The 18399-nt window shown below is 47.5% G+C and overlaps 1 protein-coding gene across 2 annotated transcripts in view; it reads right to left on the bottom strand.

Moving 5' to 3' along the window:
* The window catches only part of CC2D1A (coiled-coil and C2 domain containing 1A), a 49583-nt gene that overhangs the window by 19458 nt on the left and 11726 nt on the right, over nucleotides 1-18399 (bottom strand). For both annotated transcript variants that reach the window (XM_030196897.1, XM_030196898.1), the window contains exons 5-19: nucleotides 11498-11635; nucleotides 11121-11421; nucleotides 10507-10631; nucleotides 10260-10332; nucleotides 9971-10057; nucleotides 9751-9887; nucleotides 9362-9434; nucleotides 9036-9148; nucleotides 8807-8912; nucleotides 8296-8468; nucleotides 8071-8193; nucleotides 6198-6256; nucleotides 5988-6104; nucleotides 5752-5825; nucleotides 5090-5148 (exon numbers count right to left, since the gene is read on the bottom strand). In XM_030196897.1, coding sequence (XP_030052757.1) covers nucleotides 5090-5148; nucleotides 5752-5825; nucleotides 5988-6104; nucleotides 6198-6256; nucleotides 8071-8193; nucleotides 8296-8468; nucleotides 8807-8912; nucleotides 9036-9148; nucleotides 9362-9434; nucleotides 9751-9887; nucleotides 9971-10057; nucleotides 10260-10332; nucleotides 10507-10631; nucleotides 11121-11421; nucleotides 11498-11635 — 1758 coding nt within the window. The remainder of the gene's footprint in view (nucleotides 1-5089; nucleotides 5149-5751; nucleotides 5826-5987; nucleotides 6105-6197; nucleotides 6257-8070; nucleotides 8194-8295; nucleotides 8469-8806; nucleotides 8913-9035; nucleotides 9149-9361; nucleotides 9435-9750; nucleotides 9888-9970; nucleotides 10058-10259; nucleotides 10333-10506; nucleotides 10632-11120; nucleotides 11422-11497; nucleotides 11636-18399) is intronic.

The following is an 18399-nucleotide window of genomic DNA, read 5'->3' as shown; positions in this document are numbered from 1 at the left end:
GGCGGCTGAGAAAGTCTGCTTGAACGTTGTCTACTCCTGCTACATGCGAGGCTGAGACGGCCGTGAGATGAATTTCCGCCCACGCCAGAAAACTCTCCACTTCTCGACACAGAAGACGGCACCTCATTCCTCCCTGGCGGTTGATGTAGGCCACCGCCGAGGTGTTGTCCGAGAGAATTCGCACCACTTTGCCCACCAGAAGAGAACCGAAGTGCTGCAGGGCTAACCGAATTGCTCTGGTCTCTAGAAAGTTGATGGATTGAGCTGCTTCCCACGGGGACCAGAGACCCTGGGTCCAATGATCTAGGCAATGAGCTCCCCAGCCCCAGAGACTGGCATCTGTTGTCAGTGGTATCCACCGAGGAGACTCCAATGGCATCCCTAGCCACCAAAATAGGGAGACACGCTCGCGGTGGCGCAGAGACAACCTCAGAAGGGAATCTGTTTCAGCAGACCACCGGGTCAGAAGGGACCACTGAAGAGACCGCATGTGAGCCCTGGCCCAGGGAACTACCTCTATCGTGGCTGCCATGGAACCGAGAACTTGAAGATAATCTCGAACACAAGGTACCTTCTGATGCATCAAATTCATTATCTGAGATCTGAGCTTTAGAATTCTGCCCTGCGGAAGAAAAACTCGACCCCTCGCAGTATCGAAGGTGATCCCCAAATACTCTAGAGACTGAGAGGGAACCAGATGGCTCTTGGCTATATTCACCACCCAACCTAGGGACTGCAGGAACGCTAACACTCGCTCTGTGACTTGCGAACTCTCTTGATAAGACTTCGCCCTTATCAACCAGTCGTCTAGGTAAGGGTGAACCAGGATCCCTTCCTTCCTGAGAGCCGCTGTAACCACGACCACAACTTTGGTAAATGTGCGTGGAGCCGTCGCTAGACCGAAAGGCAGATCGCGAAACTGGTAATGGCGTTCTAGAATCGCGAAACGCAAAAACTTGTGGTGAGCCGGACGGATAGGAATATGTAAATAGGCCTCCCTCAAATCCAAGGCTGTTAGATACTCTCCCTTGCGGACTGCCACTATGACTGACCGTAGGGTCTCCATACGAAAACTGATGATCTTGAGGGCACGATTGACAGCTTTGAGGTCTAAAATAGGGCGAAAGGAGTCCTCCTTTTTTGGCACCACAAAGTAAATGAAATACCGACCTTGCCTGCACTCGGAAGGAGGGACTGGACAAATAGCCTGTAGATCTAAAAGCCTCTGTAGAGTCTCCCGAACCGCTCGTGCTTTGAGAGGAGAGCGACAGGGAGACTCCAGAAAGGCGTCTGAAATAGGCCTTGCGAATTCTAAGGCATAACCGTCTCGGAGAACTTCCAAGACCCACTGATCTGAGGTAATTTGGGCCCACCTCTGATAAAACTGAGAAAGCCGAGCTCAGACAGGGACCAGCGAGGGGCCCTCGCACCTTCATTGGGAAGCATGTGATGGGGAACAAAAACTCGCGCCTGAGAGTCTGCCTCCTCTGCGATAACCGCGAAAGGACTGAGACCTGTTGAAAAACCGAGACCTCTGAGTCTGAGGACCCCTATCAGATTGAAATCTACGGAAAGAGTGCAGACGAATACGACCAAACAAAGCTCCGCGACTAGACTGCCGAGGCCTATCCTCCGGAAGACAAGGAACTTTAGCATCCCCTAGGGACTGAACCAATTTATCCAATTCCTCCCCAAACAAAAAGGAACCTTTAAAAGGAAATTTACTTAATTTAGACTTGGAGGCCGCATCCGCCGACCAGCCCTTCAACCAAAGAGATCAACAAGCTGCGACTCCCAAGGCCAAGGACTTAGAAGAAGCCCTCAACAGATCATACAGAGCATTGGCTAAAAAAGCAGAGCCTGTCTCAATCTTAGCTACCTCTACATCAATTGCGCCTAGATCATCGGAAGAGCGATCCAAAACTCTTTCCGCCCAACGAAAGCAAGCTCTGGCCACCAGAGAGCCACAAATGGCCGCCTGTACTGCCAGAGAAGAAACATGAAAACTATTCTTTAGAAGAGTGTCAAGCCTTCTATCCTGAGCATCCCGTAACGCCGTTCCGCCATCTACCGGGACCGTATTGCGCTTAGTTACAGCCGAAACCACGGCATCTACCATGGGAAGCTTAAGCAGAGCCCTATCAGGCTCTGGGACAGGGTAAAGGTGCTGCATCGATTTAGAGGGACGAAAAGCCGCATCCGGGACCTCCCATTGTGCTTTAATAACCTCCCAAATATCTTGATGCATCGGAAAGGTTCTTGTGGAAGCTCTGGATCCCTTAACTAAGATATCCACCTTAAAATGCAAAGTAGAGGATACCATAACGATGAGATCCTGCAAGTCCTCTCTATGGAACACTCGAGCCACAACGGGATCCTCCCCCTGAGACAAAGGCCCCGCGTCCAAATCCAACGAGGAAGGATCTTCCCAAGAATGTTCCACTAATTCCTCTTCCTCCTCTAAAAGAGGCATTTCTTGATCTTGAGAGGAAAACAAAACAAATTGTGTGTCCCATTCCTGAGGTCTTTTGGGAGGGAGGATGGATGGAACAGCCTCCTCTGACACTCCTGCTCCTGAAGTGCCCTTCTGCATCAGAAATGCCTGGCAGGGAGGGGGTATATGGCAGTTATCCCAATTATATATTGCTGGTACTTTGTTGTCACCTGATGCTCTGTCTGCATTGTATAATGTTTCTTTATAGATTCTGGCACATGGAAGGACATATCCACATATCTTTCAACCTTTAAAGTCTCCAATTCAAATACAACAACTCCTTCAGATTTTCTCTCCTTTTGTCGCACCATCACATCGGGTGGAAAGAAGGCATCCCTACTATATAAAAAACTTCAGGATTCATATGCTGATACAGTTGCACCATTAAGGATGTCCTGGGAAGCGGAATTCAGTTTGGATGCGTCAGAATTTGACTGGTATACTTTCTTGGTTAACTCCCTGCGTCCCACTAAGTCAGCAGCGATATCCCAATCCTCATATTTTATATTTCACAAAGCCTATTGGACTCCTGCTCGTGTGGCAAGAATCACTAAGTGTCAACTTTAGTTGCTGGTCTTGCCAGGAGAGGGATGGATCATTAGCGCATATGGTCTTCTACTGTAAAAACGTCAGAGCTTACTGGCAACTTATTTGGACAAGAATGTGTCTTATTTTTCACCTGCTAGAGACTACTGCGCTTTCTTATGAGGTTGTGATCTTACGAGCCTCTTGTCCTAATGTCTCCCTTCTGGAGTCTGATAAAAAGTTGTTCAACATACTGTTAGCTGTTGCACTGCATTTAATTGTCTCCAATTGGAAAAATAATGTGTACCTCAATTATAATGAATGGTGGAGTTACGTTTGTGTGATTAGGAAATATGAAACCATTTTGGCCCATAGGCGTCGACGAATTAAGTCTGTTTTGAAGACCTGGGCTTGTTTAGATCTCTTTTGTAAGGAGTCGCATAGCACCAATTGAGCTTGTGTATCCATACTGTGTGTTTCCGGGTATTGCCATGGCTCTTTGATCTTCCTTTGTGGTTTTTGGGGGGGGGGGGGGGGGGGGGGGGGTTGCTTTTGTGTTTATTTTTGAGTTTACCTTTGTATTATCGGTATGAAAAAGCCTTTAATAAACATATTAAAAAAAAAAAAGAAATGCCTGATACATCTGCAAGACAAACTCAGGAGGAAAACCCCCTGCCTGAGTGCTTGCAGTCTGCAAAATAGCCCCCGATTCAGGATCAGCTAAGGAGGCCGAGCTGCGCAAAGCAGATGGCCCTCCTGCAGGAGAAATCTGAGCAGAACTTAAAATGGCCGCCATTCGTGCCAAATTGCCAGCGCTACCCGCCGAAGCTGAGCCGGAGGCCTCCGCAGCCGGTGCCAACGACCTCGCGGGGGAAGAAAGAACCGCCGCCAAAAGGGACCCCAACGTCGCCGGAGGGAGAGGAGCAGAGGAAACCTCAAACGCCGTGCAGAATTTACAAGCGCCTGAGGCATTAATGCCTCGACGCTGACAAACTGAGCACCTCTTCAACTTCTCCGACATTTCGGAGAAATAAATGTGCTCGTGCCGACGCGGGTCGCGCGGATTTCCCTTTTTAATTAATTTCCGACCTGAGAACGAAGCGGCAGCCAAGAAAAACCAAACGAAACTACACAAATACCATATTGCCAGTAAAGAGGGCACAAACAAATGCTGCAAAAAGCTGAAATAGGTTTTTTTGTTTTTTTACACAGAGCTGCAACACAGCCAACAAGGCATACCCAGACCATTCAACAGAGCTGTCTGCTTGCTCAGTCAGTGGGGAAAGTCTTTTTTTTTTTTTAAAGAAACACTGGCTGCCTCTCCCAAAGGCACAGCCCTCTCCTCAGAAAGGGAGACCCTTCCCGTTTTTTTTTTTTTTACCAATTAGAAATTATTTCTGGAGTGGAGGAGTGGCCTAGTGGTTAGGGTGGTGGACTTTGGTCCTGGGGAACTGAGGAACTGAGTTCGAGTCCCGGCACAGGCAGCTCCTTGTGACTCTGGGCAAGTCACTTAACCCTCCATTGCCTGCCGCATTGAGCCTGCCATGAGTGGGAAAGCGCGGGGTACAAATGTAACAAAAATAAAAAAATAAAAATAAAATAAATAAACATTAGGGAGATGGGGAGGAATTGGGGAGGGACCCGAGAACACCCGAGTGTGACACCCCAGAGGCTGAGAAGTAAAAGAAAAAGCCTCTAACTGTATTCCCCAGGCGCAGAAGAGAAAAATAAGAGAAAACTAGATAGAGAGATATATACCAGACAGAGAGACTAATGGGCTCACGTCCTACCTGCTGGGAGACTGAGAAAATACTGAGGCTGGGGTCACATGACCAGGGCTCTTACTGGCTCGCTAGAGTCAGAATTTTCTCTCAGTCTCCACCTGCTGGTAGGCGAGCACAACCCATCAGTCCAATCCTGGGCCGGTCCGGAGGGATGCTAAGGAACACTGTTTTGACACATGCAATTCGCATGCAAATTTACCCCGACAGTAATCTCACGCAAATACATTATACACACACGCGCAGTGTCACTCAACAGACACCTTGCACGAGCGACTGCCTAACTCACCGTGTTTGGGTACAGGAACTCAAACCGCACAAATGCATCAAGGTCATCAGGGGTCGTACCTATAAATGGATAAATATGGCTTCAGCATAGTGTCCATTCAAGGAGGGGGGATCGCTTTCGGTCCCCTTTCTCTGTAGTATGTATCCCAGGAACTTCTGGGCCAAGTCCATCTCATCTCATCTCTCTATAGGAACATCTTGCCTTTTGGTTTGTTTTGAACCTCACAACCCGCAGCTTTCTTCAGAAGCCTCCATTACATTATGAAACACTGGTCATCCACAAATGAAAAGGACTAATGTCAAAAGCAGAAGTGCAAGACCACAGAAAACGTTTCCAGAGTTTTCTGAGCTCTGGGAAGCTAATCCCGACTATGCTCTATCCCTGAAGTCACCATTATCAGTGTGGTTGTACGGATACTCACTGCCCACAAAGAAAATACTCTCTTACCCGGGAACATGTCTCCAATTATTGTCATCCCCTAGCTCATCTAATGGGGCTTTTGCTTTAGACTCTATCATTTTGAGAGCACCTGTCTGGTTGGCCTCTACTCTATATCATTTCCTGATGTTTACTCGCCTCACACTGCCAACTCGTATATTGTCTCAATAGCACACACCCAGCCCAAGTACCGATACACAGAAACCTCAGAAGGCAAGTATTACCTGAGGGTGCTGGAAGATTAATCCCCTTCACCACAAACAAAATCATGTCATTGTTAGTGAGGTCAGGAAAAATCCTTTAAAAAAAGAAAAAAAAAACCGAGAGAAAGCAATTGTCAGATGACAGCATGACAGAGAACACACACAGTGGAGGGTAGGAAGGAGAAGGGAGGGACAAGGAAGGAAGAGGATGGGAGGAGAAACAGCCCTGCTGCTATCGGTATAAGTGATATACGCACTTGACTGTGCTTATCGTCCGCTGCTCATAGTGGTACTTGGGCAGAGGGAATCCTTTTGCATGTGCCTGCTTTACCACTTCTATGTTCTTCTTACACTCCTCAGCCATCTTCTCAAACCTAGGCACAGAAAGGAGCAGGTGGTAGTTAAATCCCCTCATCCAAACACTTCTCTAGAGGACTAGGGGGTTGAGGTACATCAGAAACACTTACTTTGAAGTCTCTGTGATGTTACCAAGATGAGTAAATTGCTTGGAGTAAGATATGCACATCTGCGTGACGACATGAGAAAAAGATTTCTTGCAGTTTGGGAGTTGGAGCACTGTGTTTCACTCTTACAGAAGCAGAGCAAGACCATACAGTCTATCCATCCACACCAACTACTAATCTCTACAATCCCTTCCTCAGAGAAACAGAGAAAACGACACAGGTAAAGACCATACAACCTATCCAATCTGTCCATCCATACCCAACTACTAATCTCTACAATCCCTTCCTCTCCCTCAGAAATCCTCTGTGCTTGTCCTGTGTTTTCTTCAATTCAGATACAGTCCCCATCTCCACCACCTTTCATCCTATGCCTCCTCATTCCAGAGCTTCATTTCAATTGAAAGTGACTCGTCTCCTGTGCATTTATGCCACATACTAGTAAAAAAAGGCCCGTTTCTGACACAAATGAAACAGGCGCTAGCAAGGTTTTCCTCGGAGTGTGTATGTTTGAGAGTGTGTTTGAGAGTGACTGTGTGAGAGAGAGAGAGTTAATGTGCGAGTGTGTGTGTGACAGAGAGAGAGTGAGACTGGGTGTGAGTGTGTCTGTGAGAGAGTGTGTATGTGTGAGAATGAGTGTGTGCCAGGAGCCCCTCTCCCCCCCTCCCTTCCTCCGACTTTCAGGGTCGTCCCCTCCCTCCCTCCGACTTTCAGGGTCCCCCCTCCCTCCGAGTGTCATGGTCCCCTCCCTCTGACTTTCAGGGTCCCTCCCTCCGACTTTCAGGGTCCCTCCCGAGGAGTCGTGGCGGCTGCCCACACACCCTCCCATGGGGCCTGGAGGGGCAGCCGCGGCCGTTGCCTGCTTGCCTCCTCTTTCGCGCCGCTCCGACTCCTGAGGTCCCCCACGCACCCAGCGCAGGAACGCGCAAGCACACCCGTGCGCCGGCTCGGCACAGCAGCAGGCTCTCCGTGGCTCTGCCCCCTCTGCTGATGCCCAAGGACTCCGACCTTTCTTTCCCTGCTACTGGTCGCGACGCTGTGGGCTACTCCGCCCCTCAACGCTTCTGTTTCTTTCAAGCTCCGCCTCCGCCTCCTGCCCCTTTCGCCCCTCCTCCTCCAGCTCTGGCGTTCTACGTGATGTCAGTCTGATCTATGGAGCCTAGCAGACCAACTGCGAAGAAAGCCACGGACACAGGCAGCAAGATAGAACGTTGGAGGTGAGAATTATTATATAGAATGATAGACATGTCTATCTTCCCTCTTCTTCCTCCTGTGCATTTTACACCACAGAGGTATTTAAATGTCTCTATCATACCTCCCTCTCTTATGTTAGAGACATTTAAATACCTCCTGTGATATAAACACTCAGGAGGCAGGAGAAGGGAGATATGAGACATTTAAATATCCCTGTAGTATAAATGTACAGGAAGAGGGTGAGGGGAGATATGATGTCTCTATCATTTCCCACCCTTTCTTCCCCAGTATACATATTTGACATCTTTCAGTCTGTCCCTAAACACTTTATAACAAAGACCAAAGACTAATCAGTAGCCACCCTCTGGCCCGACTCCATCCTGTTTATAACTTGTTTAAGGTGTGGTCTCCAGAACTGCACACAGTACTCTAAATGAGGTCTGACCTGATGTTTATATAGAAGCATCATCCCCTCGTTTGTGCTGCTGGCCATTCCTCCTCTTATTTCAGTTCCCTGCTCCTCTCCCAAGCTGCAGAATCTCACGCCATTTCTCTGCATATTTAGTGTGTGCTGTTTCTCTGTGTACACACACACCGTCCCCTCCAGAGTCTGTGACCGGCTCCCTTCCCCTGACTGAGTGAGCTGCCCTGCACACTGCTGCTGAGAGATTACAGGTCAGTGTACCTCGTGCTGCTGCCGCAGCAGCTCCATCAATTCCACGTACTGAGCCGTGGTCTTGGGATGAACAGTTTGGCCTCGGTGCTGCACAAGGGTGAAATCCTCCTCATTAACAGGGGCCTGGGGCACCTGAAAGAGAGGAGCACAGAAACCAGCTGCAGATCTTGCAGTGACTGGTCTATACTGCCAAGCCTCAGGCCACACACTACCCCACACTAAAGGCTTACTTACTTTAGTGATATCCACAGGAAGTCCATTCTGAGAGGCCTCGATCATAGGCTCTAGGCCCTTGGCCTGGCGCAGGAAGATCTTGGCTCCCTCAATGTCATTCTTCTGCTTGGCTCGGAGAGCAGCCTGCATCAGCTGCTTCTTTCGGCCCTCCAGGAAATTCAGCTGCTGCTGGGCTACAGGAAAAACAATGGAGACGAGAGGAGGGTGAGAACAGGGGCGATCAGGTGGGAACACATCTACTGCTCTTCCCTCCTGTCCAACCAAACCTGTGGAAAAGCTGCAGCTGGTTACAGTAGAAACACAAATGTAAAAGTGGGATGAGAGCAGGATGATAAGGTGCAAACACATCTACTGCTCATACTCACACCCCTGGCCAACTAAACCTCTGAAACAGCTGCAGACATACAGCGTGTTTGTGTTGCTTCCCTGGGAGTGGGGGGGAGGAGGAAGGAGGAAAAATTAATGATCTGCCCTATCCAGAGATGGGCAGTTGGGGGAGAATCACTGGTACCTTTGGTGCCTGTCTTCTGAGGAGCTGTGACTGCAGGGAAGGCTCTGGGGGTCTTTGAGCTGGGGGACTTCAGTGCTGCTCTACCAGGAGCAGGATGCAGATATGACTACAACCAAGCAGAAGAAAAGTTCTGTTATAGTGAGAATGTGGGCTACAAGATAGGACTGCATTAGACAATTGTGCCAACTCAGGCCACATGTGCAGAGCAGCAAGCTGCCACCTCTCTGACCTCCTCATCACCCTCATCAGCCTCCTGATTGGCCAGTTTCATGGCACTCTCCAACACTCCCGCAATGCATTGCTGGTCAGCTGAGGGCTCCATGCCTTGGATTGGAGGGAAACCTGGCAAGAGTATCAACATTAGAGATTCTTCAGCAAAAGAGGACCAATCCAAGCCTGCAATCCACACCTTAAAACTGCTCAAATTTCAGCTACCTATCAAGTCATGCACCACTTGATATTGCGTGTCACATGTACAGTAGGATGTCAGATGTCAGGTGATCACATCTACGCTACCTCATTTACACATCTGCTACAAATTGGCTCAGTCATTACCTGGGGGCACCGGAAGTTCTGAGAAATCCACAGCTTTGCCTGCTTTGTGAGTTCGAATGGCTTCTTGGTATTGCTGAAACACAAGACAATCAGATAGGGCATCGTGTGCAGTGACTGAAAAGGCAGGGTACAGGCACCTGTTGCAATACCACCCCTATGGCACCAGACAGTGTAGCAGGGTACAGGACATCTGTTGCAATGCCACCCTTGGGGCACCAGACAGTGTAGCAGGGTACATGGCATCCTTTGCAATGCCACCCCTGGGGCACCATACTCAGAGCAAGCACTGCCCAACAGTGCTACCAAGTACAAGGCATTTGCCATGATATCACCACAGGCAGTGCCCAGCAGAGCTGAATACAGCGCTGCTGCAAAAAGCATGCTCTTACCTTCACAATGCGCTCATGCATTCTTCCCTTCCTCTCATCTCCTTTTTCTTTGGCCTGGGCTGCTGCTGCTCTGTACCTGTCCATCCTCTGCTGCAGGGCCTCTAACACATCTCTCGGAGGAGGGGGAATCTCAGGGGCTGTGGACACAGGAAGGACCATCAGCATCCCACTGACACAGGCCTCTGCTGCAGACCCCTTTGCCCTGTCCTTGTGTTCCTACCTCGGGCAGTAGGGGATCCAGCTGCCACTATTGGAGGAGGGGCAGAGCATGGAGGAGCTGAAAATTTTGTTCTCTCAGGAAGCTGGTCTGCAAAACAGAACACCCTGGTCAGACCGATCCAATAAGAGACAGAGGGAAAGAGATGCAGATGAATGAGGAAGGATGCAAGAAGGGGAGGCGGCAGAGTGACATCTAAATAAAAACCAGAGAAGAGGAATGCAAACACAAGGAAAGATCCATTTTGTTTCTCCATCAGACTGTATAGCCCCTCTCCTTCCCCAAATCTTACCAAGAGGAGGGGGCAAGTTACTCATGTCCACTGGTTCCCCTTTCTCCAGCGCTGCCAAGATGGGGTCCAGTACCTGCAAAGAGGTCAGAGCACTGACAAAAATGACGCACGGACCACTGGCCAAAAAGAGAGAGAAAGGCAGGCGGGCAGAACGCAAGAGAAAGAGATGGATGGGCAAGTGGGCAGAGTGCAAGAAAGGCAGAGTGCAAGAGAGGCGGGCATTCACAGTCTGCAGAGAACATGGTACCTTGGCTATGCGGTAGTATGTAGTGGCCCGTTCTCTGTCCCCCTGCTGCTTAGCCTGAAGCGCTGCCAGCTTGTACTCTCGCTGCCTACCCAGGAGTGTCGCCTTGATCTCTACATCCTCAGAACCTAAACACAAAGGAACATTTCAAGTAACTAAAGGAGACACCCATTCAAAGAGTTTCAATCTGTTAATGTCAACTGCCCCTTCTCTCACCACCTTCGTGTTCTATTGCTACTGCGACCTCGGAAAAGAGGGGCAGGGCTTCTTGTATACACTACCACTAAAACAACTCCAGAACTTATGCCTTTTGCCTGCATCCTCTAATTAAAAAAAAAAATGTTAAAACAGGCTGAACACAGCCTACCACCTACTCAGAAGCCCACCCATCATTAAACATGTGCAGAGAGTAGATGATGAGAGGAGGAGAGACAGTGACATGTCTCTGGAGGGAACACTGGCAGACAGCGGAGGAGGACAAGTGCTCAGTGGAAGAAAAGTGTGCTGCCAGCAGGAGGAGGACGGGTGGAAGGAGGACATGAAGCACAGAGACAGGCTGTGCTTATACCCTGCGCTATTCCAGCCTCCGAACAAGGGTGACAGATTCAGACTCTCACCTGCTTTGGAGAATGAAGACTGAGGGGCAGCAGAAGCTGACGTAGGTCGCACCACTGCTGCCTCAAGCAATAGCCTAGGCTTTAGGAGTATGGGTGGTGGGGTTCTCGAGGGCACTGCAGCTGTTTGTTCTGTGTCAGCAGCCTGATGACTTGGGATAGCTTCCTCTAGCTTTGCTGGCGACAGTGCAATGGCAGGAGGCTCCTTAGAGTCATTGTTCTTACCCAAGGCAACGGGGGGTGGAAGATCCTCCTGGTTAACACTCCTGCCACTCATGAGCAAGGAATGCATATCCTGCAGTGTCTGAGGAAAAAGCCAGGAATAGGTCACTTCTGTTACCATGAGACGATATTAGCGCTTGCTCCACACAGAGACCTACCTTCAGGCCCCGCTCATAACGCCGGGCTTTGGAGCTCTCTCCAGCCTGCTTGGCATTGTTGATGGCTGTCCGGTACATTTCCAGCCTTTCAGTTACGGTGGACTCCAGTCCATTAGAGCCAGTTGAAACAGCAGTCAGCTGAGGATGAGGATAACTTGTCATTAGTGTTGGTGATAATCTTCTGTATTATTAAAGTCGTGATTTATTATATCAGCACTGCAAATAGGGCACCAGAAAACCTGATTCCCACACATGCACAACCTGCAGTATCCTTCGTATCACCAGAAACATTACTCCTCCCCCTCACTGCCACAGTCATTCCAACACACTGCTTACACATCTCAAGAATCTAAGCACATAACAAATGAACATACATCATTAAAACAATAACTACAATTATGACAAACAGAAAACATCTTCAATATCCTCTCACATAATTAACACAGTCAGCTGCTTACTATTAACAGCACAGCTCTATAATGAAATCTACAGTCATCTGTTTTCTCTGGTACTAACAGTGCAGTTCTGTACATAAAAAGAGCTGCATTTGAAGGACAATAGAACTTTAGACATACGGAAAGGCCTGCTTAAAACCATGTGCTTCCAATACAAAGCCAGTACATCTGTAATATAGACGTGTATACTCCCAATCAACTCTATAGGCAACTATCTGTATGAATAAACTTTCAATCAAATATTGCCTGCTGATGTGAACAGCATTTTAGAATACGCCGTTCAGCACATACAAAAGTGTACACATCTTGGAGCCGAACTGCTCTATGAACTGCAGCCTTACCTTCAGCAGAGAGATCCCCGACTGATAAGATGGAGGGAGAAACAAAATGGCCGCCGTTCGTGCCACTGGCCCTGTGGTGATCGTCGACAGCGCGCCCAACACCTCCGAACAAGTGAAGCCCAGTGGAACGGCGAAGAAACAACAGCCGGCGAAAAAGGCCCCGAAAAAACCGGAGGCAGCACTGGACCCGAAGAAACCTTGAAGGGAGAGCAAAATTTACACGTTCCGGCTGCGTGAACTGCGCCTGACCGACAGCAGCTGTTTGAACTTTTAAGCCATATCAGAAAAAACAGGTGGCCGCGCTTATGCAGTTCGCACCTTTCTTTTTTTTTTTTTTTTTCATTTCTTTAAACTGCCGCTGCCAAAACGCAAGAAAATGGAGGAAATTAAATCTGACGAGAAAAATCGCTGTTTAAAGTCACAGACACTGAATTATTTTCTTCTGTTTTTTTTTTTTTTTTTTAATAACCCCTCAATCATAATAAAACACTGGAGCTGCCTGCTCGTTAGAAGTCTGGGGAAAGAAAGGCTGCTTCTTTGAATTTCCTTTTATTTGATTTAATTCTTTTAAAGCAGCTACCTGTTAAAAGTGGCTGCCTCTCCCAAAGACGGTACACCTTTCCAGAGAAAGGGACGGCCCTTCCCTGCTAAGCCAGGGAGATGGGGAGGAAGGGGGGTGGACTCGAGACACCCGAGTTTAACACCCCCGAGGCTGTCAAAGAAAGAAGAGAAAGGAAACCCTGTCAAGCCTCTAAATAAGATTCCAGGCACAGAAGAATTATCACAAATATCTGTAATATCTAAAGAGAAAAGGAGAGAGACTATTGGGCTCACTTCCTACCTGCTGGGAGACTGAGAAAATACTGAGGCTAAGGTCACATGGCCAGGGCTCCTATTGGCTCTCTAGAGTCAGAGTTTTTTCTCAGTCTCCACCTGCTGGTAGGCGAGCACAACCCATCAGTCCAATCCTGGTCCGGTCCGGAGGGACGCTAAGGAATGCTATTTTAATCATATAAATGTGAGGTCACGTGATGTCGAGCTAAGAGAGCAGACTTCGGTGAGAGAAGTTCCTGACTCGGTTTGCAAGAACTCACCCTTCCACGCTACACTGAAAAGACCAAAACGAAGTTTGTGAGGGGGACCCATATTGGAAAGATTTGTTGAATCTGCGAAGCCATCCCCCAGCATTTATGACGACAAAAACGGCTTGCAGGGAGAAGGAGAAACCAGCAAAGTGTGAATCCAAGATGGCGGGAAGCGATGGAAGCCCTTCATCGGTCAGCTCCGCGTGGGTGGCTGAAATAGTCACCGAAGTAACTCAGGCCATTGACGCTTCGCTGGACAAAATAATGCAAATGGTACCTGCTAAATTGGATAGCGTGGATGGGAATCTGGAAGCTCTGAAAGGGGAATTTTCAGCTTGCTGTCAAGCATGTCTCTGACCTGGAAGACCAGGTGCAGCAATTATCTACGCTGACGGTGGCGTTACAGGACAAGGTGAAATCTCTCGAAGATAAATCTGACGATATGGAGAATTGCTCTAGACGAGGGAATTTCCGGCTGGTAGGCCTGCCCGAGTCCATCCCAGAGGCCGAACTACGGAAATTTCTGGAGGCATGGCTGATGTCGGCTGCAATCTCAATGTCGACAACAGGGCCGTTGCGAATAAAGCAGGCACACTGACTGGACTGGGAGATCGTTCACGAGTGGTCATCTGCAAAATCCTGAATTATGCATACAAATTGGAAATACTACGAGAAATAAGAGCGAAAGGCCCATTAAAATACAAAAATAAAACTATTTTGTGCTTTCAGGATTTCTCAGCCCAGGTCTCCAGTTTGAGGAAAGCGTTTGCGCTAGTCTGCATGGAACTACACCATCGCCATATACAGTTTGCGCTTCTCTATCCTGCGCACCTTAAAGTTTTCAAGGAGGGCAAGGCTAAATTTTTTGACTCCTTGGAATCAGCTAAAGATTTCCTCCAAGGGCAGCCCAGCTCTGCTAGTCAATGAGGATGTAGAGGGGTGAGAAAATACGGACCCTGCTGCCTAAGACATGGACAAAAGTGCTAAGGCCTGGCTGAGGAAGACTGCAAACGACTGGATATGGTTAAGACTGGGTAATGAACTGAGAGCTGGAAACCAAAGGAAGATGTTTGGCTGGGAGGTATTGAACCAGTTGGAACTTCATCTTTAGTGCATGTGAACTGCAGAGGGATCCAGAATTCTCATGATAGACGAAGGGCATCCCTTACAAACTTTATTTGTGCAAGTTGAATCAGCCTGTTAAACAGAATGAGTGTGGGGTGTAAAAATGAAGGATGAGGAAGGGGGGGAGGGAATGGCTCGGACTGTAAAATTTAATTATGGCATTGAAAGGGTTTGCTAAGGAAGTGGAGGGACAAGGAACCCTTAAGAGAGACCACCTGATGGAAGTGTTATAGCCTAGCCTTTCACTCCAAACTGAGGTGGATAGGAGGAGGGGGAGAATTAAGGGTACTTAAGGGACAGTTTTTGGTCTAGGTATGAATGTGGATGAATGGATGGGAGGGGGAGGGGGAGTATGGGTTGAAATAACGGGCGGAAAAAGCTGAGAGATGGGTGTACTGATCGGGGAGAGTTTATGTAAGAGAAGAATGGGGGAAATATCAAACTCAGTACTAAATGTGCATGTTATGGAAATGTTAATGTTATTTGGGCACTTTTGCCTCTTCGTTGAGTTATAAAGAGAGAAAACTGATGTATATGTTAGCTTTAGGGTATGCTATGGGTATGATCAAGGAGGGTGGGGGAGGCGATCGGAGGAGGGAGGTATCTCAAACGGACCTCAGTCCATTGAGGGTTTTGGACAAATTCAGGGGGATGGGTTTGAGGGTGGTACACGCAGCAAGGGTGGGAAAAGGGATGTGTTTGGTAATTTTGCTATGTTTCATGTATAGAGGAGGGAAGGGACTGGGGAAGGGGATGGGGAGAAGGTTGGCCACTATTATTTTTGTTTTTATCCTTGTTTGGATTCGGAGGGGGGGGATTTTTTCTGGGGGGGGGGGGCGACACGACTGGCTACTAGATATACAGTGGATTGAAAGGAAGCTGCTCGCTGGGACGGCTTGCTGGCGATCATAGCACATTGGATCGGGTGTATGCCATGCTGGGCTAAACTTTATGAAAAAGGTTAAATTGATATCCTGGAATGTCAATGGAGTATCCTCACCTATTAAAAAACAAAAAATTATGCAGACTTTAAACTGTCACAGGTCCATATGGTATTTCCGATCATGCATTTGTGTGGTGTTCTTTGGAATATGGGAAATTAGGAGGTCAACAATTCATCTGGCGCTTCCCTCAGAAATTATATAGGGACCCTATGTTTAGGGAACACCTATTGAAGAAATGGGAAGAATATCAATTTCATAATGAGGAATTTAAACAACCGGTTTTGTATTGGGAGGCTGCTAAAGCTGTACTACGTAGAGAGATATTGGCATATTCTTCTTTTAAAAAGAAATCTAGGGATAGGGAGATATTGCGCTTAGAGCAGCAGGTAGCCAAAGTCAGAGTTCAATATGGGAAAAGTCCCACAGCCCAGGTTCGTAGCCTTTTACTCACGCTTCAGACAACTCTAAATGAGTTGTTGCATGAAAGGGCAATGAAGTCAGCGAGATATTATCAACTATTTTTGCATGGTAACAAATCAAGGAAGCTTATGTCGCATTTGATAAAGCAATCAGGAGAGACACGTATTATCGCTAAATAGAAAAAGAAGATGGCAGGTTAGTACACACCGATAAGGAAATAGCTAGTTTTTTGCCACTACTACCAACAGCTCTATGGGCAACCGCGGGAAGAACCTATGAACGGAGATCTTTATCTAGAAAATCTGGACTTGCCAAAGTTGAGTGAGAGGGAGGTCAATAAACTTAATCAGCCTATAACGAGAGAGGAGGTAGGCCTAGTAATTCAACAGAGCGCTTTGTTTAAAGCACTGGGTCCAGATGGTTTCAGAGCCGAATTTTATAAATTGTTATTCCCCTCAATCCTTCCAACATTGCAATCCTATTTTACACAGTTCGTAGTAGAGGGAACCCTCCCCCTGTCGCTCCATTTGGCTCAAATCGTGTTGTTGTTGAAACCAGGAAGGGACCCAGAAAAGCCATCCTCGTACAGGCCTCTCTCTCTACTGAACGTGGAAACCAAACTTTTCGCAAAGATTATGCCTAAGATTAGCTAAAATACTCCCAAAGTTGATCTCGGAACAGCAGGTTGGATTTGTGGTGGGGCGCACAGTAGCACACAATATGTGAAAACTCTTGATCTCCATGGAGTACGTGGAAAAGATAAAGGCACCATCTTTACTGGTGAGCTTTGATGCTGAAAAAGCATTTGATCGAGTGTACTGGGAATTTCTTTATACGGTCTTAAAAAGATATGGGTTCTTGGGTTTTTTTTCTGGAGGCACTTCAAACACTGCATAATTCTCCTCAAGCCAGGATCCAGGTAAATGGTGTAATATCCTCAGAGTTTGAGATACACCGTGGAACTAGACAGGGCTGCCCGTTGTTGCCCATGCTTTTTATATTGACTATGGACCCCTTAATAAGAGATATTATGAGCAATCCTGACATCAAAGGGGTAAAGATAGGCTCTCATGTATTTAAAATTTTGGCATTTGCAGATGATTTATTGGTGCACATGGTAGATCCTCGGGTTTCTTTTCCAACACTAATGGAATGTTTTGAAGAATATGGAAATTACTCTGGTTTCGGTCTTAACCTAGACAAATCTATAGCAATGCCCACTGAGTCTGCCATAGGCGAAAATTGGGTAGGCTCTTTCCCGGTAAAGTGGGAGTTCACCTCATTTTGGTATCTTGGTATTCAGCTATCTCGTAGTACAGAGATGCTTTATAAAGTAAACATAACAATTTTGTTGGATCATTGTAAGTCCACGTTGGCGAATTGGCAGCATTTTCCTCTTTCGACTTATGGCAGAATACAATTATTTAATATGGTATTTCCAAAATGGCTCTACATTGTACAATTGTTGCCAATTAGATTGTTGAAACGGGACCTTAAGGTCTTGCAAAAGCTGATATCTTCTCTTTGTTGGGAGGGCCGGAAGCCGAGAATGCAGTTTAAACACTTATTGGGATCTTGGAAACATGGAGGGCTGAGTATTCTGGACCTCTCATTATATAATTATGCTTGTTTGCTTCGCCATCTTGAGGATTGGATCCTAGAAGAGCAGAGCTACACACCTGAAGTTATGAGGCGGCATTTTATTCCCCCTAGCATAGTAACTCTTTGTTGCATTGTTCGCAAGGTTCACTTCCGAGATGGCTGCGGAAGAGTGTGGTACTAAGATTGTTGCGTCAGACTTGGAGATTTTTGGCATTGCTCCTTGGGGGCTGGGTTGATGTGTCGGACCAGCTACCGATAGGTGGCGATGTGCAGTTTTTTCCGGGGAGGGAAAACGCTAGTTTTAGTCGATGGGCCGCAAAAAGAATTTCATTACTACAACATGTTTTAGACTCGGAGGGCAGATTGATATCTTGGGAGGTCCTACAGGCGAACAGAACAGTAGAGCAGAGAGCTATGTTGGCCTACATACAACTACGGTATTATGTGTCTTCATTGGATCGGAGGGCTCTAGTTCCATCCTTGGGAGAGAGGATTCAGGTTTTTTTCGATAAATTTTGGGAGGGAGGCCTTTCAATATCTGGACTACATAAAGCACTACAGCTGAAATCCCAAAATAGGACATTTATAGATCTTACTACAAGGTGGGATCGAGATCTTGGGGGGGTTAGGTATGGGTATAGAGCCATTAAAACTAATAAAGAGAATTCCTGAGATCACAGTGAATGCTGCCTTGAGGGAGTGCCAATTCCGAACTTTACATAGAGCATATTTTACTCAGGACCGTTTATTCAAGATAGGGGCGGTGGAGACCCTGGTGTGTCAGAAATGTAAACAGGGATCAAACTCCTTTTTTCACTCTTTTTGGGAATGCCGGTTGACCCAGGTTTTTTGGAGGGCGGTGTTTGGCAATCTGGAGAGATTGTTAGGTTGTGACATACCGCTTTCCCCGGCAGCAGTGCTGCTAGATAA

This window comes from Microcaecilia unicolor, chromosome 3 (genome assembly GCF_901765095.1).
Source record: "Microcaecilia unicolor chromosome 3, aMicUni1.1, whole genome shotgun sequence".
Lineage (NCBI taxonomy): Eukaryota > Metazoa > Chordata > Amphibia > Gymnophiona > Siphonopidae > Microcaecilia > Microcaecilia unicolor.
Note: the sequence above shows the minus strand (reverse complement) of the source record. Positions and strands in the feature narration are given on the sequence as shown.